The sequence below is a fragment of the Onychomys torridus genome, chromosome 21, assembly GCF_903995425.1.
Source record: "Onychomys torridus chromosome 21, mOncTor1.1, whole genome shotgun sequence".
Taxonomy (NCBI): domain Eukaryota; kingdom Metazoa; phylum Chordata; class Mammalia; order Rodentia; family Cricetidae; genus Onychomys; species Onychomys torridus.
In genome coordinates, this window is record NC_050463.1 from 13,989,354 (window position 1) to 14,014,644 (window position 25,291).

The window sequence follows — 25,291 nt, forward strand, 5'->3', positions numbered from 1 at the left end:
AAGAGAGAGTTAATTTTAGATAATTATGCTAGCTCGATTTTTAGCTAAGATGTAACCTAAAAAAATGAGGGAATCAGATCTTAGTCCCAGCTTGTCTTTACTAATTTGTGTGTCCTTGAACAAGATGTTGCAGCTTTATGTCATAGTTTGGTTATCTGCAAGATAAAGGCAATGAGTATGGTTTAAGTTGCTAACATCTAGATGGTCTGATAACTAATGACTAAGAAAATCATTTTAGGGAATGCCTTTTTCTCTGCCCATCCCTGTTACAAAGATGTCTTGCATTGTGCGCATCTGTCTTTTGCCTCTAAACAGATCTCGTTTCTCTGGTTTCACTCATTATTATAAGGGAGGGTTTCAAGTCTTGTTTTTCTTGTGAAATTGGAAGATTAGATAAATTGAGAACATTAGAGTGCATGCTCTAATGCCAGCATCTGTGCACCTTCTCAGCGGCGGCCCCCAAGAAAAAGGCAGTTCAACTCCCTTGCAAGTGTGTCTTTCAGAATATCAATTACCCATGAAAGAGATGTCTCAGATTTACCCAAATGTCAAGATCTTGAATCTATTGCGTGCAATTTTTCATAAATAAAAATCCAAGGAAAGCAGCTGTTGTCCAAAGCATATTCTTGAACAACACCTGCTATGTAATTTTTTTTTTATCAAATGTTGAATAATCAATTACTTTAATAAGACCTTATCCCTATTCTTCTTAACAGCACCAAGGAAAAATTGGAGTTAAGTTTAATGTTGGGACAGATGACATCGCCATTGAAGAATCCAATGCAATCATTAATGATGGGAAATACCATGTCGTGCGTTTCACCAGAAGTGGTGGTAATGCCACGTTACAGGTGGACAGCTGGCCAGTCATCGAGCGCTACCCTGCAGGTAAGCAAGTGTTTTTGGACCTGGGAACAATTTTGTGAAAAACGACTGGAAAAACAAAGCAATGTTTGCGTCCGTTTCTTCAAATTGTGGTTTTTCTGAGAACCCATAAAGTATTTATTAGACTTTAGAGTCATGTCAATGTAATGCTGTCCTAAACTGTTCTTGCTACCATGTACAAATGGCATTTTATAGATGAACTTGAAGCCACACGTTACTGTTTGCAAAATCTAGAGCATCAGTGCACCAGAAAAATGCACACATGAAAAGGACAATGTGTCAAAGCTTTTTACTGAATCTTTGCATTTGAATAAAGGAAAGGCTTTGTCAAAAGTAACAGTTAAAATTAAAATCCAAGGGAAAGAATATTATAACACTCTTTTTGAGAGACAAATAAAGCTGTTCCTTTGATAGTGGCACACAACAGAGACTCATAAAATGTGCAAGAAGAGCAGGAGGCAGGCAGAGTTGCAGCCTGGAGTGAGATGACAAGAAATCCACAATTGTAAGAAACACTCTACCCCAAATCTGCAGTGAAGAGTAAAGGGAGTGCATTTCATTTTCTTCTAACCATAGCGATTCATGGGGACTCAGAGATGACAGTGTAACTCAGTGGAGGTCTGCAAAATGTTCTTTTGTCTTTGTACACCACACAATTTATCACATAGTATAAATAAAAATAAAACCAATTCACATTTTGCACAGTATAACTAGTAACAAGAATGAGTGCAGAAGGAACTGCTCTGTTGGAATTATTCACTTCTTAAATAATTTGATTAATTAATTATTAATTAAATAATTTATTCATTAAACACCAGTTTTTTTCTGGAACTAACCCATACTGAAGAAGCTTTCTTGACACTTTTCTGAGCGTTTGCTGAATTATATCATTCTTTATTTTCGCAGTTCAGTCCTAATCTGTTCTGTTCTGCAAATACTTGATTAATTAAATGTAAAAAAATAACTTCTTTATGACAGAATGTAAAGTCAAGAAAATAAATAGTGGGTCTGGAAGTTATTGTAATACTGACAAGTAGTAAATGTTCAGTAAGGGTTTACCAAGTTGGTATTCTGGAAACTATCAAGAGCACCCTGGTCTCCATAGTGAATTCCAATACAGCCAAGGCTACATAGCAAGACCAAGTCTCAAATAAGAGTAGGGGTAGGCATGGAGGGAGGGAGGAAGGAAGGAAGGGAAAGGAAGAAAGATATTACAAATATATTCAAAGATCAGAAGCTGATAAAGCATAGTAATCAAGGAGCAAATATTTAGAAATAGTTGTCTATTATTGTCTAATAGTTGATATACTAGTTACTATCTATTATATCTAGGCATGTATTCTAGTTGCCCTTTCACTAAGGAGAACTTTAATTAATATTAATAAGAGTGAGCAAAGTTCTAGTTATTATTGCAAAAGACACATGTAATGGCTGATATGTGAAAATATTACAGCACTCATGAAAAATGCGTGTATATTATATGTATAAAAACACCCGAGAAACTGCTGTACATGATAAAATTCCAAATGTACTATGCACATAAGAACTTAATGTTGTAAAGAGCCCAGAGACTTCACCACTGTGTCACCTAATTGTCCACTACTCATCCCCTCTGTGTACACTTTAGCATGATGTGATGAGGGGGAAAGACACGAGAAGTTCAAACAACCTTTTCTCTTGGTCCTTTATAAGCAACAAAGCCATAAAAGCTGGATATAAATTTCAAAGTGTGAGTGATCAAGATTAAAGATTTTAGAACAAAGTGATTTTTAAATATGAGTTCAATATCATGGTCTAGTATATATCTTTTATATCAGCTTGTGGTTTGGCTATTTTTTATTTTAAAAATTTAGGGAGGTTATTATTCATTAGAAAAGCCACTAGACTAATGCTTTTACCAGCAAATCCTATAATCAGAGAAGCAGGAATGGAACCAACAGACTACATTTGCTTCTGTCTAAAGTGCCTGCACTGCAAAATATAAGGGTTGAAATTAGTAATTAAGGCTAGCACTTAACCTTCCATTATAGGGCTTTGTGGTAAGTGCTTTTATATGAAGCAATTTATCTGGTAGCGACACTATACCTTTAATGAAAAGCACCTAAAGTATTGAGCAGTGGCATTACATGTAATTGTCTGGAAGGCTTTCATAGAGGAACTAATTAGTAGATGTAGGTTTTATGCTCTTTTGGAGGAAATGCAATATTCTTACAACCCAACAATTCACATTTAAGAATAAATATTGAAATTTCTGAACATTAAACCCCTTTTCCATTATTTTCTGTGCATGAAAGAAAGTACAGAAATAATATTTTCGCAAACCAGTTAAAGTTGAGAAAATTGTTTCATATTGCATATCAGTTAAGGCTCTAGAATATAATGCATCATTAATCTCTAATTTGTTCCTAATTATAGTTATGCAGCAAAATATTCTCTCTCATCAAAAATAGACCTCCTCCTCTTAAGTTAATCCACAAAACCTTGCATCAATTTGTTGCCCTCAGCTCAAGATTATTCCAATAAATTAGTTACTTTTGAAAAAAAAAAAAAACTGACTTCATTTGCTATCATAGTATGTGGAAAATACCTTTTATATCATTATAAAGATTAATTTACATAAATACATCTAGCGTATCTATAAGTGTGTAAAGAATGTATACTATATACAAGGAACGTATTAGAATCATGCTTTGGCAACAAGACAATTTTTAGCTGTTCAAGATAGTACATGCAATAATATGATGGCTATGTAATATTTAACTAAGAATACACATTCGGAAGCAAAAAGCAACACAAGAGATTGCAAGAAAGATAGATTATTTTTCAGGAAGTAATGTAAGAAACAGTGAATAAAATTTGGGTCTTTCCAAGTATGCATTTTTTGGGTGTAATTATCAGGCAGAGATGGAGACTGAAAGATATTCATGAAACTGTTAAATAGCTCATTTGCTAAAGAGAAAGGAATAGGAATGAGCAAAAAGCATGCATGATTAGATAGAATGTATTGTAAGATCTAGTGAACAATGAAAGAAGAGAGGTTTCCATTTTTCAGTCTCCTCTCCTTCCTTTCCCTTGCTTCCTTTTCCTCTACCTATCCCTTCTTTTTTCCCTCCCTTCTCTCTTTCTCTTTTCTCCTCTGATACTTTCTCCTGATTTCCTTCACATTTGCTGCCTCTTGCTCTCTCATTTACTATTCATATCATTCAGCATTCTAATGTTCCAGTGTTTCATGAGGAGGCAACAGACAGCAATGAACTGGAAATCTGGGGTAAGGGAGAGTGAGGCATAAACAAGGTTCTTGATTGCTGGATTGGCTGGCCTTAGAGACAAGGATATTGGGCACCTACCAAAGTCAAACCAGGGCGGAGTTCAGGTGCTATTGGAATTTAAAGAAAAGAGCATCTGAAGGTGGAGGGCTATGACAAAATCAATCCTTTAGGGACACAAGGACTTGAAAGAGAAATAGCTCCAAGGAAGACTGCATGGAGGTAATTTATGTACTTTTTCCTAGCAATCTACTTTACTTCAAGTCTTATAGGTTTTAGCAAGACATTTAACCCTTGGTTTATTGACTAAATCTTATAAAAATCTTTCAAGTCATGGGAAAGGCAAACATCATTTGCCTTTAAAAGCAACCCATTTATTTAGTTGAATTGGGTACTCATTTTTTAACTCGTGTCATCATTAATATATTGATTATTTAAGACAGTTCATTATTTAGTGTTAAAAGTTTGATGACAGGTTTTTGGGTTTTTTTTTTTTTTTTTTTTTTTTTTTTTTTTTTGAGGTCATGTTTGGGCTGTGTGTGATGTAATTAAGAAAGTCTACTTCATTTTCAATTATAGTAGTTAGAAGAGAAAACAAATTTCCAAGCACTTCTATTCCAGTTTCTTGATTTTTTGAAATAACCAAATTTGACCTTGAACAGGCCAACTAATTTTCTGTAGGTCACCCCCCTAGTTAATAGCTAAGTCCAAGCTTGACTCTTGTGTGTTGACAGACATTCAAATAACAAAGACCACTGGGTGAAGACTTTGATGTAGCAGTGGAACAGCCATTAGAGCTCAGGCCTTTTGTGATTGCCCCTAGTGCATATGCTAGTTCTGCTATTTCTGGTGACACAAGTGTAGACAAAGACTATGAGAATCACATGGTAACACAGGAACGAGGGCAGCTTTCTTCCAAAAGCCACAGGTACTTGGCTAACACTAACTTTTTGAATCAGTAGCATTCATTAGCAGGCACTGATTATTTTTAAGCTTTACTTGAAAAACTTAATTACTGAATTAGGTAAATCATTATAGATAATTAGAACTAGCACATTATAATCTTTAAGGACTTGGAGGAGAAAAAGTCTGTCTTAGCAAAAGACTTGTCCCATGTTCTGGTTAATTACATAAACTTGATTAAGCAGTTGTCAACAGATTCTAGAACCTACATTAAATTTCAGTGGGAGGGGTTGGGGATTTAGCTCAGTGGTAGAGTGCTTGCCTAGCAAGTGCAAAGCCCTTGGTTTGATCCTCAGCTCAAAAAAAAAAAAAAAAAAAAGAAAAGAAAGAAAGAAGAAAGAAAAAGAAAAAAATTCAGTGGAAAAACATTGCCCTTTGCTTTTGTTAATTTTCACTGAAATATAATTATGGATATTTAGAGTATTTGTTGCAGTACATCAGTGTTTTGCGTAGTTAAGCATCTATGGGTATAAGTTTTCTACACTTCCTCTTAGGTTCTCTGTGAAGTCTAAGAACAAGTAGCTATAACTCTACTTTTTTTTAATGTTAAATACCTCTCTTCACAGTGTTCAATTTTGCTAGGACGTTGATGTTGAAGCATAATAAACATTTTATTAAAAAACATATTAAATACACTGCCCTAAAGTTTACCAGCTAAGTGTCAAAGATGTCTAAGACTATGCAAGGAAGATTGAATTTTTGAGGAATTTTAATTGTTCGTACACGTGGTAGGCCCTGGAATATTTTAATCTTTCAGTTTCCTGCTGCTTTGGGAAATACTAGTTGGTTCTAATTTGCTGTTGATTTGTTTATGGAGAAGTTCCACTGGTGTTTTGGTGGGTTTTGGACTCATTTGGAGAGCATGCACTGCAGAGCATAGATCATGTAGTTGTTTCTGAAGCCATTAGTCTCTGTAGAACAACAGAAGTGATGGATATTATGTCAACAATGCTGAACTCCATTTGAAAGATTGAGGTCTTGCCAGGCAGTGGTGGCGCACGCCTTTAATCCTAGCACTCAGGAGGCAGAGCCAGGCAGATCTCTCTGAGTTCGATTCCAGCCTGATCTACAAAGTGAGATCCAGGACAGAATCTAAAGCTACACAGAGAAACCCTGTCTTGACTTAAAAAAAAAAAAAGAATTATAAGAAAGATTGAGGTCTTGTAGTGTGTCTGTGAGTTCCCCTTTTTGTTTCATCCTTGCTGTATATTGACAGGAACACTTGCTGTGTGCTAATATAGGACACTTAGATCTGTCTGTGGCCTCTATAAAAGGTCTTCTACTCAGTCCCCACTATAGGAATATATGCTGTGTTCTAATATAGGACACTTAGATCTGTCCATGACCTCTGCAAAAGGTCTTCTCCTCAGTAACCACTACCTGCCTCTGAGCAGTATTGTATTCTGTTGTACTTGGGCCAGATTTTCACAAGCCTAACTTACTCATTGTCAAAGACAATTCAGAAATGTGATGGCCCCCAGCAGGACATTTCCTTGTATTTTCAAAACATAATTATTCTTTATCCTAGAAAACAAATTGTATTGATAATTCTTTATTGTGGACTGAGCTTAAATAGCCTAAATAGTTATATTTTTCAGATATGTATTATTATTTCTTACTGGATGTCTTTGTGAATAGTGCCTGCACATATAAATTTAAAGTCTTTTCTATTTATTCTACTAATTTAATCCTCCCACTTTAATCAGTTTTACAATGGAGACATGAAGATAATATATCATAAGATCTCAAGAAAGCCCAATAAAATAAGATGCCATTCCTGATTCAATTTCAATTGATATTTGAAGCCAAATTTAAGTTGAGCTCACGAAAAGAATTAAGTAAATTTTGAAACATTTAATGAGTATTATTCTTTCCATGAAACCTTTTTTTAAATTTTTTTCTTTATTATTATGTGTTTTAAAATTTTATACATCAGCCATGGGTTTCCCTGTCCTCCCCCCTCCAGCCCCCACCCCCATCTTTCCCCAAGCCCCTCCCCTCCATTCCCATGTCCTCCAGGATCAAGGCACCCCTGGGAATTCATTTAAACCTGGTGGATTCAGTACAGGCAGGTCCTGTCACCTCTTTATCTTGAAATGCTTATATTCTATTTCTTAGGAACCAACCAATATAAAACAATATTCATTATCACTACATCCATAAATTTTTGCTAAGGAAAGTGAATCTTATAACCTACAAATGACATTCTTCTGACAGGAATCCTATTAAACTTCTTCTTTTATTTTCAAGTTTTCCATGTGTACTTTATTTGACAATTTAAATTCTTAGTATGATAAAGTGGTGTTAGGATTGCATTCATGATTTACTTATGTGAAATTGGAGCATTGCCTTGTCATGATTTTGAATAAAGTAGCTGAAGATGTTGACAAATTACATTTAACAGCTTTTCACCAGAGACTTCAGTAGATTGGTGAATCTGCCTGCTGATTATAAACAATGGTTGGTGGATACAAGTTTGTCCCTACCAATATAAATGCCTGAAGACCTCACTAGATGGGGTGACTCATACCAGTAATCTCAGCACTCAGGAGGCTGAAGCGTACTTACTTCCTTACTCTATGACTTAAAAAATATGTGGGCATTAAATATCACATTGTGACTAGTAAATCCTGGTCAAGAGATGGCAGAGCATAAAATGATTAAAAATTTTCTTCACTAATGAGAAGGACCTATGTAAAGCATACAAGTTAAGTAACTATCTTTGCTTATAGACATTATATAGATCAATATTTCTGAACCTGCTAAGAGTTTCTGCCTATAAAGAAACTCTAATGAAGCAGATTACAATATCTTTAGAAAAATTACACATGTATTTGTATTACACTCTAAATTTTGCACATGACTCTTCAAACTTGCCTCTCAACATCAACCTTGAGTACATTTGCCTAGGAACTGCCACCTTTGTTCCAGATGATTTTTGTAGATTCTGATAATTCAAAGGAAAATATGAGTGTGTCCTCAGTGGAATGCAGCCACTGTTTTTAAACCTTCTAATAATAACCTTTTACTAATGACTTCACCTTCTTGGTATATCCTTTACTCACATGGAATCATACTCCTTTCTTATAAAAGAGAGTAACTTCTGTTATTTAATTTTAGAAAAATTTCTCTTTAAAAATAAACACAGTAACGATGCTACCCTTTCCCATGAGGGTACTGATATGTACAATATGAAATGAAATAATTGCCTCATGTACTTGCTAATATAATTCACTTCTTTGGCATCCTTGATATTATACACAAAAATCTTTGGTCTCAGTCTAATCATGCCTTGTTTGCTTCCTGTTGCTGTGATAAAGCTCCATGGCCAAAGGCAACTTGTGTAGGGAAGGGTCTATTTTGAATTGCAGTTCTCCATCATAGTCTCTCACTAAAGGAAGTCAGGGCAGCAAGCCTAGGCAGGAATTGGAGCAGAAGCCAAGAAGGACTTCCACTTACATCTTACTCCTCTGGGGTTGCTCAGCCTGCATTCTTACAGCTCTCAAGACCACCAGCCCAGGGGTGGCACTGCCCACAGTGAGCTGAGCCCTCTCACATCCATCATCAATCAAAAATATATACCACAGGTTTGCTCACAGTCCAGTCTGGTGGAGGCATTTTTCCAAATTAAGATTCCTTCTTCCCAAATCATCTAACTTGTATCAAGCTGACGTAAAACTTGGCAGCACAAATAATGGCCAGTATTTTCAAAAGGGCCAAATATGTGAATGACAAAGAAAGGCAGATCTGAAGGGGCTGAGACATAAGAGATGATTGTGCTGTGGGCTGTAGATTAGATTCCAGAATAAAACACTTTAACAACTTGTAAAACATGGCTTATGAGCAGGCTCAGCAGGTAAAGGTACTTGCTACACTACCCTAAAGACTGGTGGCTGTCCCATCCCAGAACTCAGACTAGATGTAGGACTCACACCTGTAACCCAGTCTTCTTGCATTCTTACCACGACATGGATGGAAAACATAGGTGAACTGGCAGGGAGCCTGACCATGCTGTGCAACAGCTGACTTCAAAAATAGGGTGGAAAGGTCGAACAGATTACTCCTGGCCCCGCCTGAAAAGTTGTCTTCTGACCACCACATGCATATTGACACTTCTCTCTCTCTCTCTCTCTCTCTCTCTCTCTCTCTCTCTCTCTCTCTCTCTCTCTCTCTCTCACACACACACACACACACACACACACACACACACCCTATACCCACAATAAATAAATAAATATATAAATGAATAAATAAAAAAATAGAAAAAATAAAACCTGGTAAATTAACAGATGATAGTCATGTAAATTTATTGGATTTGAGATTTGCTAAAGATTTTCTTAAATTAGGGCAATGAATGAACAGCACATCAAACTCTCATTACTTATCACTTACAAGTTCCTATTAATGTACAAGTTTAGAGGTGATTGCCACCTAAAAATATATTTTGCTCACTTATCTTTATATTACTTTTTCCAGAAAAAATTTTGAATGATAGAACTTCATGTCTTTATGGAAGTAATAAATCATATGTATCTGTTGCAAATAATCTATATATGCACATGTGCATTATGTTATTAGAAAAGTATTTTTATTATTATAGAATAAAAACCCAATTTTGTAACAATCCAAAGATGTTGCATAATATTATACAGTTTTCTTAATTAATACAGAATGACATAATATATATGCAAACCTTTAAATATGAAGCCTCTAAATAGGCCATATATTAAAATTAAATTATCGTGATGAATATCTTACGTCAAATTTAGGCTCATGGATAGAATAGTTCTCAGAGGCAGAATTTCATCTTATGCATTTTCAAGTCTGTTTTGTTTTTGGCTTTGTAAATGTGCCTGAATTTAATAACAACTTAATATTCCCAACCCTGGGAATCTACGACTTAACTTTCCTTACGCTAACTTTTATTGAAGTAATTTGTCATCTTGAGCACATTATCTCCACTGGTGGCCAAGAGATTTAAAGTGGCCATTGAGAATCCAGGACAGAGTAGACTGAGCATGAGTCCATCCAGAATATCACCATATGCATTTGCAATGAACAATTTCAACTAGAATTATGAGATATAAAACTAGGCAGAACAGAGGAACATTCTGCCTCATTTTTCTAGATAATGTCAACTAATTGATAACACACCATGGTAATTCTTCAGGGTCACCTTTGCTGGAGCATCTTAAAACTCCGAGTGGAGCCTTCAGTTCTCTCATTTATTATTTTTATTGCTTAGGGTGGCAGAAGATTTGGACAGAGTACATTGTCTGTTTAGAGGAGAAACAAACAAATGAGGCTTTTAAAATGCACAGGTGGCTTGGCTGAAATGAGAGACAGAATGGCCACAATGAGATGGTGGCTGTGCTTTACAGAAATGAAGTTTACATAGAAGTATAAGTCCACTAAGTTGACTCAGTATTAAAAAAAATAGTGGTACTGGAATTGAGTGAAGAGGGAACAGAGCTCACCCTACATCCTTGATATCTGTAGAACCCTTTAAATCCTCACCTGACCTAGGTTCTACAACAGTGAATTGGCATTTTTCTACATATTGTGCATTACAATATAGGTATAGTGACTTAAATTAGTTCATTAACACTCACAGAGTCATTACATAGCAAAATTTATTAGTATTCCATTTTGATTTAAAAAGAGGCTTACAATATCACATTGGAGTCCATCATTGAGGGAATCCAGAACAGGAACTAAAACAGGGCAGGAACCTGAAAGCAGGAGCTGATGCAGAGGCCATGGAGGAGTGCTGCTTACTGGTTTGCTACTCATAACTTGCTCAGCCTGATTTTTTATAGACTGCAGGATCACAATGGGCTGGACTGTCTCCCATCAATCACTAATTAAGGCCCACAGGCTTATCTGCAGCCCTATCTTATGAAGACATTCCCTTAATGGACATTTTTTACTTTCAGATGACATTAGATCATGTCAAGTTGACATAAAACTATCCAGTACAATGCCCAACAGTGATATAGCTGGATCTTGAGTTGGCTTGATTCCCACCTTCTGAGGAACCACCATATTGATTTCCATAGTGACTGTATAAATTTGCACTGCCACTACATCCTTCCCAGCACTAGCTGTCACATTTTATTAATCTTAGTCATTCTTATGGGTGTACAATGAACTCTCAAAGTAGCTTTAACTTGAATTTCCTTGATGGCTAAGGATGCTGAACATTTCTTTAAGTGTTTCTCAACCATATGAGTTTGAAATTCTCTGAATAGATCTGTAACATTATTTTAATTGGGTTATTTGTTTTCTTGATAGTTAGTTTTTTGAGTTATTTATGTATTTTGGATATTAGTCCTCTATCAGATGTGTAGTTGGCAAAACTCTTCTCTCATTCTGTAGGTTGATACTTTGTCTGAATGATAATACCATGCTGTTTTTATTATGATACCTCTGTAGTATAGCTTGAAATAGGGGATGGTGATACCAACTCAGGTCTTTTATTATTCAGGATTGTTCTTGCTTTACTGTGGTGTGTGTGTTTGTATGTGTGTGTGTGTGTGTGTGTGTGTGTGTTTCCATATGAAGCTGAAAATTGTTCTTTCTAATTGGTGAAGAATTTTGTTGTAATTTCAGTTGTGTTGAATCTGTAGATAGCTTTTGTAGGGTAGCCATTTTTGCTTTATTAATTCTACTAATTCATGAGCATGGGAGATTTTTCCATCTTCTCAATTCTTCTTCAGTTTATTTCTTCAATCATACAGTTTTTTTTTAATTATACAAGTCTTTTACTTGCTTGGTTGGAGTTACCCCAAGATAGTATCTCTAATTTGTATTGATTGTAAAAGGTATTGTTTCCCTGATTTCTTTCTCAGTTCATCTGTCATCTGATCATATGAGTTCTACTGATTTGGGTGTGTTAATTTTGTATCCAGATGATTTGCTAAAAGTATTTATAAGTTATAGTTTTCTGATTGTTTTAGAGTTACTTATGTATTTTATCTTATAATCTGAAATTAAATATACTTTGACATTTTCCTTTCCAATTGTATCCTCTTGAATTCTCTCAGTTGTTTTATTGCTCTAGCTAAGACTTGAAGTACTATATTGAGTAGATATGGAGAGTATAGACAGCTTTCTCTTGTTTCTGATTTTAGTGGAATGCTTTGAGTTTCTCTCCATTTAAGTTGATGTTGGCTACAGTCTTGCTTTTATTATGTTGAGTTATTTATGTTCCATGTATCCCTAATCTCTTCAGTACTCTTTTTCTTTTTAAAGGTGTTGGATTTTGTCAAAGGCCTTTTAGTCATTTAATGAGGTGATTTTTTAGGTTTTTTTTTTTCAATTTGTTTATATGGTAGACTGCATTTATAGATTTGCATTCATTGAACCATTCCTGAATTACTGAAAAGAAGTCTACTTGATAGTTGTGGATGATATTTTTTATGTGTTCTTGGATTTGTTTTGAAAATATTTAATTGAGAATTTTTGCACCTATGTTCATGAGGGAAATTGGTCTTTAATTCTCTCTCTTTGTTGGTTCTTTATTTAGTTTGGGTATCAGAGTAATTGTGGCCTTATAAAATGAACTGGTCAGTGTTCCTTTTCTCTCTTTGTGAACTAACTTAACGACTTTGGAATTAACTCTTTGTTGTAGGATATTTGATTTGAAGATGTGTCACTGTTTTACCAAACCTGCCTAAAGCACCTTCTGATTGGTTTAATAAAGAGCTGAACAGCCAATGGCTAGCCAGGAGGGGATAGGTGGGACTTCAAAGGAAAGAGAGAGGAACTCAGGGAAAGAATCTAGCACAGAGGATTTCACTATCCAGAAGCAGAGGAAGTAGGATATATAGTATGGAGGGAAGGTAACAAGCCATTTGGTAGATTAATTTCAAACAGATTAATTTAAGTTATAGAAGTGACTTGGGAACAAGCTGCAGCTAATAAAAAGTGTCTGTGTCATTTGGGAGCTGGCAGTCCACATAAAGTCTGACTACTTTTGGCTTCCAATGTGGAGGCACATATATCCATGTGTAGGACCTATGAGCAGCTGCTGTGCTGCTCTGTGGAACACTAGATAGAAATGCTGGTTGCAGCAGTGGTGCAGCAACTTCCCAGAGCTGAGGCAGATAAACACAGCTCCCAGCCAGTGCCTGCAGGCCTAAGACTCCCTCTCATGGACCCAAGGTGGGCGGGGCCAGCTGTCAGTGCTTGTGCTAACAAGAGCTTCAAAAGGAGCCTAAACATGCACAGAAGGGCCTTGCAACATTTTTCTGGAGCCACAGCCCACAGAAAGCCAGGTCCAGAATGAGGAAAAAAAAAAACCCTGTGAACAGGTACAGTATACTTAAAAAAAATGTACTTAGGTGCTGAAGAAAGAAAATAAGATGGGTAAAGATAGTCATAGAAAAAATAGTTAAAAATAATAAAATCGTGTGTTTAAAGAGAGTAAAGTAACATGAAAAGAATAACATGTAAGGATGGGAAATATAATATATGACGTTTGGACTTACACAGTGCTTTATTAGCAAAAAGCAAAAGCTACTGAGAGACATTAGATAGCAGTAGAAAAATCTACTAAGTTAAACCAGCCTATACATTTTATGGATGTCCAGACAGCCAACTCATTTCCATAGTTTTGGAAGTTGCTTGCTCTGCATGTTCTGTTTTCTCAGGTAATATTTTATCCTTCTCAAGTATCTAATGAAAACTAATCATAATTTTACCATTTTCTTTGTCACCAACTTCAAAAAAGAAACACAAAAGAGATGTCAAATTTATAATGGTTGAGGGACATAAAAGGTTACATTGTTTATTTATGAAAATGTTTTAAGTCTAAAAAGATGTTTTTAGATGATAATGCAAGTTATGATAAAAAGTGGTTTAGGTATAAAACTGTAGACTCACTAAGATAAGATAGATAATAAAGTACTTTCTCCAATTAACCAAATATAAATGGACTGGACATTGTGAATGTAATTCTTACTTGATAATTATTGTATTTATTTCTATTGTGTTAGAATTTAAACCTTTCCTTTTTTGTTTAGACATAAAAAGGAGAAATACTGCAGAATAATTGATCACACCATATAAAGATGTCTCACTGTTTTACCAAACTTGCCTAAGGCACCTTCTGATTCATTTAATAAAGAGCTGAATAGCTAATATCTAAGCAGAAGAGGATAGGCAGGATTTCTGGGGAGAGAGAGGAACTCAGGGAAAGAATTTGAGCCAGTGGATTTCACTAGCCAGAAACAAAGGAAGTCAGATACACAGTACGGAGGAGAGGTAACAATCCATGTGGTAGAAAGTAGATTGATATAAACTGGTTATTTTAAGTTATAAGAGCTAGTTGGTAGCAAGCCTGATCTAAGGCCAAGCTTTCATACTTAATAAAAAGTCTGTGTCATTATTTGGGAGCTGGCAGTCCAAAGAAAGTCTGACTAGAACACTTCTTTCAAAGTATGGTAAAATTCTGTGCAAAAATCATCTGGCCCTGGGCTTTTTTGGTTGAAAGTCTTTTTATTGCTGTTTCTATTTCACTAGAGGCTATAGGTCTTTTTAAATTGCTTATCTGATCTTGATTTGACTTTGGTAAGTGGTATGTATTAAGAAAATCCGTTTCTTTTAGATTTTCCATATGGTAGAGTAAAAGTTTTTAAAGTATATCCTTACAATTCTCTGGGTTTCCAGAGTCTGTTGTCTTTTCATTTCTAATTCAATTCATTTGGATATTCTGTCTCCATTTTTTTTTAGTTAATTTGGATAAAAGTTTGTCAATGTTATTGATTTTCTCAAAGAAACAATCCTTTCTTCTTTAATGCTTCTTAGTGTATTTTGTTGTTGTTGTTGTTGTTTATTTTATTGATTTCTTTCCTGATTTCTACTATTTCTTGCTGTCTACTCCTTTTGGGTGTGCTTTCTTCTTTTTCTTCTAGAGCTCTCAGGTGTGCTATTAAGTTACTAGTATTAAATCTCCCAAGAAAGAAGTTTTTGTTAGCACTTAGTTCATTGTCTTTGCCTTTTAGAACCTCCTACGTTGTGTCCCATAAGTTTGGATAAGATATATATATTCACTAAATTCTAGGAAATCTTTAATTTCTTTCTTAATTTTTGTGTTGACTCATTTTTTCATTCAGTAGTAATTGTTCAGTGTCCATGAATTTGTAAGCTTTTCATTGTTTCTGTGCTGCTATCCAGTTTTAATGTGTGGAGGTCAAATAAGATGCAGATTGTTATTTCAATTTCCTTATGTCTATTGAAAATTGCTTTGTTTCCTAATATGTGGTCAGTTTTGGAGAAAGTTCCATGAAGTGCTGAGAAGAGGGATATTCTTTTATATTTGTATGAAATGTTCTGTAAATATCTGTTTGTTTGTTTGTTCGTGTGTCTTAATTTTTTTATTGATTCCTGGTGGATTTCACATCGTGCATCCTGATCCCACTCACTTCCCATCTCATTATTTCTGCCCTCTGCCTTTGCAACATGCCCCCACCAAAAAACAAAACAAACCCCCCCAAAACAAAACAACAACTAATAATAAAAATCTCATCATGGAAGCTGTAATGTAGCCCAATGAGTCACACAATGTACCCTTTAATCCACACATCTTTACTTGTAAGTGTTCATTGAAGTGAGGCATTGGTCTGGTTCAAGGCCTCTGGTTTATGCTACACTATGGATTGTGGGCTCTTACTGAGGTTCCTCTTCGATATACTATTCTTGTCTTGTGTCCTGGAGATCCTGTTGCTCTGGATCTACAGAACTGGCCCCTTCATTTGCTCCAACAGTTCATAGATGAGGTGGGTGTTGGGGGTGAGCTACCACATGATCCTGGTTCTGGGCCTGGGTAGTAGCTGGGTTGTTTTCAATTAGCTCCAGAATTTGTCTAGTTTTTGTCTAGATGACCTGTCTCTTTGTAAGAGAGAGATATTGGGGTCTCCCTTTGTGAGCGTGTAAGGGTTGACATGTGATTTAAGCTATAGTGGCATTTCTTTTATGAACTTGGGTGCCCTTGTGTTTGGTACATAGATGTTAAGCCTTGCAATAATATCCTCTCAGGGGATTTTCCATGGATGAGTATGTAGTGTCCCTCCCTACCTCTTCTGATGAGTTTTGGTTTGAAGTCTGTTTTGTCAGATATTGAAATGACTTTTTTCTTAGGTCCATTTGGAATCTCTCCACCATCCTTTTACTGTGAGGTGATGTCTATCCCTGATGTTAAGGTATGGTTTTTTGGATGCAGCAGCAGAAGGATCCTTTATTCACATCCATTCTGTTATTCTGTGTCTTTTGAATGAAGAATTGACATTGATGTTGAGAAATATCAATGAGTGGTATTTGTTGTTTCCTGCAATTTTCTTGTTGTTTTAGTGGTGATTGTGGATGTGAGGCCCTATTTATTTATTTATTTATTTATTTATTTATTTATTCATTCATTCATTCATTCATTCATTCATTCATTCATTGTGTGTGAGTGAGTGTGTGTGTGTGTGTGTGTGTGTGTGTGTGTTGTATTTCGATTTGATGGTTTGGGATTTTTCTTGGGTGTGGTTAACCTCTTTAGGTTGGAGTTTTTCTTCTAGCCCCTTTTATAGGGCTGGATTGGTTAATAGATATTGTTTAAATTTGTTTTTTGTTTTGTTATTGTTTTTCCCCCATGGCATATCTTCTTTTCTCTATCTATTCTTATTTAAAGTTTTTCTGGGTATAGTAGTCTGGGCTGGCATCTGTGGTCGCTTAGAATCTGTAGACAATCTATCCAGGCCTTTCTGGCTAATGTTTGCACAGGGAGTCAGGTGCTATTCTAACAGGTCTGGCTTTGTATGTTCCTCGGTCTTTTGCTCTTATCTTTTGGTATCCTTTCTGCATTCAGTACACTTAACGTTATGTTTATTATGTACTAAGGGGACTTTCTTTTCTTGTGCAGTAAGCTTATTTTTTTTTCTTTATACTTCTTGTGAATTGATTAGTATCTCCTTCATGTTAGGGTAATTTGTTCTATGATTTTTAAGTATTTTTTTATTTATTTTACATATCAACCACAGTTTCCCCTCCATCCTTTCCTCCCATTCCCTCCCCTCCCCTCCTTGATACATCTCCATCCACTCCTCAGGAAGGGTAAAGCCTCCCATTGGAGTCAACAAAGCATGGCATATCAAGTATAGGTAGAATCAATCTCCTCCCTGCTGCATCAAGACTGAGTAAGGCATCCCACCATAGGGAATAGGTTCCAAAAGGCCAGCTCATGCGCCAGGGAAGAGCCTGGTCCCACTGCTAGGATTTCATTGAAAATATTTGCTGTGTATTTACCTTGAGTTTCTTCTCCTTCCTCTATTCTTAATGTTCTTCAATTTGTCTTTTCATAATTTCCAACACTTCTGGAAGTTTTGTGCCAGGATCGTGTTTAGATTGAACTTTTTTTTTTTTTTTCTGACAGAAGTGTCTCTTGTCTCCAGTGCCTGAGAGTCTCTCTTCCATTTCTTGGACTCTGTTGGTGAGGGTAGCCTCTGAGATTCCTGTTCAACTTCCTGAATTTTCATTTCCATATTACTCTCAGTTTGGGTTTTATTTATTGATTCTGTTTCCACTTTCAGGTCTTGAATAGATTTTTTTTTAATTTCTTTCCTTCCACTGTTTGTGTTCTCATATATTCATTTTCTCTTTAAGGCTCTCTATCATACATATATAGACTATTTAAAGTCTTTGTCTTGTGCTTCACCTATGTTCTATGTTGTAACACTCAGGATCTGCTGTAGTAGGGTTTCTGGGCTCTTGGGGAGACCTATTGTCCTGCCCATTACTGATTGTGTTTACTGGTGTCTAGGCATCTGGGTTTGTAAAAATTACAATTCCAGATGTTTGTAGCCTCTTGTTCCGTTCCTTTGTTGGATGTGTGTCTCCCCCCCACCCCGCCCCCATTTCTGCTGCCCTCCATGGTTCTTAGGAGGGGTGGGTGGCTGTGTGATATTGGTAGTTCTTTTGGAATCCTGAAAGGTATGGTCACTAGGGGTTTCAGGTAAAATGTGTTTTTCAGTATTGGGAGCTGACATATAGGAATGTGGATGGGTAGGAGGGATAGTGTCAAGGGGGTGTCCACAGAAGGGAGGAAAGTAGTATGCTCCATTAGGATTAGCTTAGTCCTTGGGAATGGGGGCAGAGATTGAGGAAGGGCTGCAGGAAGTGGTCTTCTATAGGAAATGAGACTAGGGAATAGGACTTGTAGGGATGGAGGGAGAAGGAAAGATCTACAATTAGCCTACCTGCAAAGCTGACCAGAGTAGACTTTGGGTTCCTAGGAAATGCCTGTTGAAGTTGGGCCTGGTGTAAAGCAATGAGTGGAAAGAAGGAAGTTTGGAGGGAGAATCTGTGTGATCGACTGGAGGCAGGGGCAGTGGGGGAGGACTGGTGGCAGATGGTATGATACAAAGCTGGGAAGGAGACTGGGGGGATTTGGAAGAGAGGAGGGAAAGGTGGAGATCTATAATTAGCCTACCTGCTTCCCTAGTTGGAATAGCCTATGCATTTTCAGGAAGTGCCTGGAGTTGGGGTTGAGATAAAACAATTTGTGGGGGTTTTATTCCTAATTTTTTTAAATATGGGAGTTGTAATACCAATTATTGTCATTTATTTTTTACATGCTGGGGAATTAAAACCAGAGACTTTGTGTGCCAGAGAGGTTCTCTACCAGTGAGATACACAGCAAATCTGTAACTAATGTTTGCTACTTCACTTCAAATCCTTGAAGGCTATCCTGAGCTCCTTTTGATTTACAACATGCTTTTTAATAATGCCATTTCCCAAAGCTTGTTATTGTTTGTGTAGATGCAAATAATTATGTACCAGGTCCAACTCATATCCACTTCTAAACACCAAAATTGCTCTAAGAAGTAGGGACAATGGCCTACATGACCAAATGGTAGACCTATGGTACAGGCTTAAAACAAGATTAAAGTTGAGATATTGTAACAGTTAAGACAGAATGGTCAAGACCCCATTATTTGGGTTTTGATCCCAATTCAGGTATTAATTACTGTACTTTAAAATGTTCTCTATGAACATAATAATAATACATACATACCTCATGAGGTTGTTTGAAATTTAATAGCTATTATTTTGAAACAAGTTGTAATTAGTTAAAACCAAATAGATTGCAAATACAAAACAAAAACTCCTCCCTGTTGTTAAATAAAATAGTTTAGTGTTATAAATGCCAGTCTCTCTAAGCACGTGTATACAGTATTCCCTCTTTATTGCGGTTATGTATTCTGTAGCTGCGTTACCAACAGTCAACTTTAGTCTGAAAACATTAAATAGAAATCCCCAGAAATAAATAATTCATAAGTTTTACACCTTTCACCAGTCTGAGTAATGTGGAGAAATCTTCCCATGTGGCTCTTTCTATCTCAAATTTGAGTCATCCCCTTTTCCAGCACATCAATAACTACTCATTTGTTAGTCACCCAAGAACATTAAGATAACCAAATTTAGCATGGTGGTATGGCAGAGCTAGTGTTCAGATGGCCCCAGTTCTTAATGAGGGCAACAAAGTGCGAGAGTAGTGATGCTAGCACCTTGATTGGGATATTTGGTTATAATCATCCCATCTCATCATTAGTTACTGTCTTAGTTAGGGTTTGTATTGCTATCAAGAGACACCATGACCACGGCAACTTTTATAAAGGAAAACATTTAATTGGGGCTTTTGTCCATTATCATCAAGGTAGGACATGGTGGCATGCAGGCAGACATGGTGCTGGAGTGGTAGCTGAGAGTCCTACATCTTGCGCAGGCAGCAAGAAGTGAACTGGGATACTGGGTGTGGCTTGAGCATGTATGAGACCTCAAAGCCCACCTCCACAATGACACACTTCCTCCAAAAAAGGCCATACCTACTCCAACGAAGCCACACATCCTAATAATGCCACTCCCTATGAGCTTATGGGAGTCAATTACATTTAAACTAACACATTTATTATAGATTAATTTCTTACTGTGCCCAATGTAAAGCAAACTTTACCCTAAGTATGTGTGAACAGGAAAACCACATCATCTTATACACTGTCAGGGACTCTCAATAGTTGAAACATACTGTCTTTGGATAAATGTGACTACTGTATTTTACTCTGGGAACAAATTTATCTTGTCTTAGCTGTCAGAAATGAGGTCACATACAAAAAGATAAATGCCTCCTAGCACTTCAGTGTGTTGCTTTTGACCCCAGCAAACACGTAATTGCTGCAGACCTTCCATCTCAAAGCCTGTTCTGAGACAGAGTACTGGAGAAGCGTCACTAGGAAGGGCACAGTTTTAGTTAAGTGAGTGACACAGGAAATATTTAAATAAAGGAGTTGCCAAATGCTAATTTAGGCTACCTTCATGGAAGAGCAAAATGTGAGCTGGGCATTGGAGAATGATTGGGATTTTAATGAATGAGCATTATAAAGATCATGCTGCCAGATGGGCAGACCACACTACAGAGTTTCTATCTTTAATTTTTTTTTTAATGCATGCTTTTCTTTTTGCTTACAGGTGTTTTGCTCAAATATTCATTTTATTTTCACTCAGTGTAACAAGAGACTCATGACTACAGCCTATTCATTGATTTTATATGTTAAGATCCACATTATACAGTCAGATTCTAGCATGGGTCCAAAAGCCTCAGATCCTGCTTTAAGGCTTCTGTGACCAAGCATTAAGACCTGCTTCCTCATTGTCCTCCTGTCGGTTAGACCTGATAAAGATTGGGGAGATATAAGAATGCTGGATTTATCCTACTGGAGGTGAAGCACACTTAGGAGGAAGCATTCACTAGGGAGGTGGTTTTAGAATTGGAAATGCCAGATTCTCTATTACTCAGCAGAAACAGGAGGGCTGAAAGAGACATGAAGTAGACACGAGAGGAGACGTCTAATGCTTAAAGAAGGACCATCCTGTCTAGAAGGAAGAAATGGCTGCTTATTATGCATGCATTTTGCAATACTGTTCATTATAAGCAGGCATTTCTAGTAATTTTTTATAACAACCCTAGTCATTAGGGTCATAGGACCATGGTGATATCTATACTATACCAAGAAAGAATTTTTGGACCTCTCAAGGTAGATCTAGGGATGTCTTACTGTTTTTCTTCTTCAAGTGTTTTGGGTGCTGAGAAGAAGGTTTTTTGACTCTGTGGTGATGATGTCAAATTAACTGTCCACTTGACAATACTCAGGTAATGATTGTGATGAGTGTCATATTATAAAATACATCTGGTACATATTAAGATGTTCAGAATCCATCTGTATTGATGAGCAGACTTGAGTTCTATTTCCAAAAGCATTCATCTTTCATATTCCAACTAACTATGTCTTTTGTTTGTTTGTTTGTTTGTTTGTTGTTCTATCTAAGGTCTTCTCATTTCTCAGAGTCCATGATCATATATAATCTCTAAGGATAATAATTGCCATCATATATTTAACACTGTGTGGAAGAAACTGTTAAGAAACTGACCCTTGATGCTTTACAAGTATTGTGTCTTATTCTAAAGAATAATGTGGTAAAATATGTCCCTATTACTGATATGATAAGCCTTGGACAGGTTTAGTGGCATGCCCATGGTGCATTACTGTGATTTTTGTTCTTTAATAGTATCAATTGTAATTGGCTATCTTTCCCCATATGTTTTAAGTGTTTAAAGATACCACTTTAAAAAGCACTTTTCTTAAAGGGGATTTTACATTTTTGTGAAAAATAGATCATATAGTTCCACCTGTACTATACTGCTCACCTAAATTACTTTGACAATGAAAAATGCCTTAAAAGTAAGCTATACTTGATACTGTATTAGGCAGTGATCCCTTAGCTTAGTTATCAAATAAAAACAGTTCTTAAAACATGAGGCAACATAGAGTTTTGCTTTAGTTTTGAAGACAAGCCAAATAAAATCCTCATGGTCAGATATCCAGCAGTAACAGGAACTGACTATGCCAGTCTTTTCCAGTTGAGATTCCTACCTTGCTCCCAGGGGATCACATTTACTTTTAACAAATAAAAGTAGAATGAGAAGCAAAATATTTGCTGTAATTTGGTGAGAGTTCCAATGAATGTCATTAGTATTATATACTCTTATTTTTCAACTTTGTCTATTTCATCACTGTTGTATTACTGTTACGACAGAATATGATCTGTTTCCATTCTAAATAAATTATCAGTATTATAAAAATCTCTTGTTTCCAATATTTTCACCCAAACTTGAGTTGAGTATCTTTACAAATAATTAGCAGAAATTCACTGTCAAGTTTTATCATGGGATTTAATTTCATATCTAAGTCTTACCATTGAATTACTCCTGCTTTTCCCTGTGTTGAGGAGGAAAGCAATAATGACTGCAGTTGCTATAGTGATCTATTTCCCCAACCAGAAGGCTTTATAGCAGGATTTAGAATGAATTTAAGATAGTATAAGCAAGCCTGCAGCAAGAAGAGACTAGGAGGGTTAAATAAGTTTGTTCGTGTTTGAAGAACAGAGATTCATTGTCCAAGGTATGCGAGAACAGAGGTTTATGGAAGAGATACGTGTCTAAAGAGGTACAGTCTACTGATGTGTTAAAATATTATACTTATGTATTTAGAAATATATGTGTGCATATGTGCACGCATGTGTAACAATTAAAGAAAAGGCCACAAATTTGAAAGAGAGCATGTGTGGGGGTGGGTACATAGGATTTGGAGAGAGGAAAGGGATGGTGTAAATGCTGTAATTATACTTAGTAAATAACCACTCAAAGGTATTATATAAGAACTGTCATATACTTGAAGGTATGCAGGTTTACAGAAGGAATAAAAAACAAGCACCAAGGCCGAGCTGTGGTGATACACGCCTTTAATCCCAGCACTTGGGAGGCAGAGGCAGGCTGATCTCTGTGAGTTTGAGGCCAGCCTGGGATACAGAGTGAAATCCAAGACAGGCACCAAAACAACATGGAGAAACCCTGTCTTGAAAAAACCAAAAACAAACAAACAAGCAAAACATACCAAACACCCTACTTTTATAGAACTTGCAGTTCTTTGGAGCAAACACATTATTTCCAAAATACAATGTGGAGAGTAGGTAGAAGATTTCAGAAAGCATGTGTTACACTAACGGAGGAGATGACATAGTGGTGCTGGGGTGACGTGGACTATGGCCTTGGAGATGGACTTAGAAGGACACCAGTGTTGAAAATGACAGTTGAATACTTCCTGAGAATGAAGGCTGCAGGGACATCAGAACACAAAGGCAGGGCTTGTAGTTCTCATCTCTCAGTCTTCTTTCTAAGGAGAAGAGAGCTCCAAATGTCATTTGAAATCTGCTTGCATCGAAAGGTAGGAGTGATGAAATCCCATATAAGCCTTAGAAACCATAACGGATCTTGATAAGTTCAAGTCGCTTGTAGTCACCAGCTGACCAGCTGGGCATCCATCCCTTTGCCACACCTTCATTATCCCTCATAAGTGTCAAAGTGACTTTCACCCTTTTGAAGCTTCACCGAGCTGTGTACCTCACAGGATCTGGTACGCCTTAAGTTCAGCTTTTGCTTGGCATCATGATTCAAAAATAAGCATCTCAACAACTCAACAGGGTTGAAGTCAGTGCAGTCTTGACTAGAAGATAATCTTTACAATTCAGCCAAAAAAGTTGCTTACTTATTGATTTGCATAAATTGTAAATCATCCAAGACTAATTGTGACTATTGATTATCATTTTTCTGGTGTTTATTTATACAAACGTATTTAGGTAGGATGTGATAATAGAAATTAGTGTTAACCAACAGGCCAGCCTTTGGGCCTTGGAATTTGTTACTAAAATTTTGGAAGTGGGCACAATAAGCATTTTCTGCTTTCACAGCATTTATCAAATTGAAGGAACCATAAACATGTTTCTGTAATGAGAATCTCACCTCATTTAATCATCAGTGTGTGTAAAGATGTACTTTATACGGTGCTGTCCTGAGTGTTTTACACTGAGATGTGGAACATAAATTGGGAAACTTACTCTAAGGCAAACATTTAAAGGGACCTACACTCCTCTATGCAAGTGTGACTACAAGCTGCTTCAAAGGAAATTGAGGGAGACTCTGAGAAATGCTACAGAATGATAAGGGGTAGTCCCTTTTCAAAAGTTCCTCTATGTGCAGAATGGAGTCACACATGCCTGCATCTACACATTTCATCCAGAAACGCCTTTTGTGATTATTTTATACATAATGCAAACCCTGCACATTTTAGACTTTCTTTTGTAGCAATGCCAACTACTACAACTTTGGTGGTGACTCCCATGTTTTGCCACCAACAGGAAGGTAACACAATGCGTTTTTAATATAAAGTTAATAATTCAAATGAACGTGACATTGAGATTAACATAGTTTTTTGCTTTTTCATGTGAACATACAAAATGCCAGTTTTCATTGTGACATCTTCACACAGATTTGTCATTGTTCTCTGAATTGGAAGATCTCAAACAGAACTCATTTCTAAAGTATTTTAGCAATTAATAACAAAATGATTTTAGGACTTAATATCTAGTTTCTGTGAGTAAGCTTACAATATGATCTTGAAATAACTAAAAATAACTTCTGAGTTATTTGTTAAATATGCCATAGCGTAGTACCACAGACCATGGCTTAAACAGCAACTTTTAGTTTTCATTGCTTTGTATGCAGAGGCCTCAAGACCTAGCTGTCTTCAAGGATGTCTTGTTCTGAGGTTTCTTCAGTTCAAATCTTGTCTTTCTACCATCACAGGTATTTGAGAAGTCCAGGAAATGCTCTATTTTGCTAAATTTTGGACAAGAGGTTACAAACAGTAGTCATTGACTTTGCCTTCATCAATTCCTTCTTGAACTCTGCTACTTGTCCATGCTTTCTCTGTTAAAAATGACTAAGAAGAGAGTCAAATCTTTTGTTTCCTCATATCACAGTTCCCTTCCCCCAGCCTCTTAAGCACTTTTGTAAAACTAAGATTTTCTACATTCTAACCTGTGCATTCTTTCTCCTCTTAAAATGACTGTCAGAGCCTTGACAGTTTCAGTGGGTGGGGGAATAGAAAGAATCCACACAAAAAAATGTCTGGGTAGTGACTGGTTTTGTGTGTGTGTGTGTGTGTGTGTGTGTGTGTGTGTGTGTGTGTGTGTGTAGCAGAAGAAAAAAGGCAAGCTTGAAACATCAAACAGATCAGGAA

At 36.4% G+C, this 25,291-nt stretch overlaps 1 protein-coding gene across 29 annotated transcripts in view; it reads left to right on the top strand.

Annotated features, from left to right (window-relative positions):
- Nrxn1 (neurexin 1) overlaps window positions 1-25,291 on the top strand; it is a 1,060,385-nt gene that overhangs the window by 893,631 nt on the left and 141,463 nt on the right. For all 29 annotated transcript variants that reach the window (XM_036170770.1, XM_036170774.1, XM_036170788.1 and 26 more), the window contains one exon: window positions 717-888. In XM_036170770.1, the coding sequence (XP_036026663.1) occupies window positions 717-888 (172 nt within the window). The remainder of the gene's footprint in view (window positions 1-716; window positions 889-25,291) is intronic.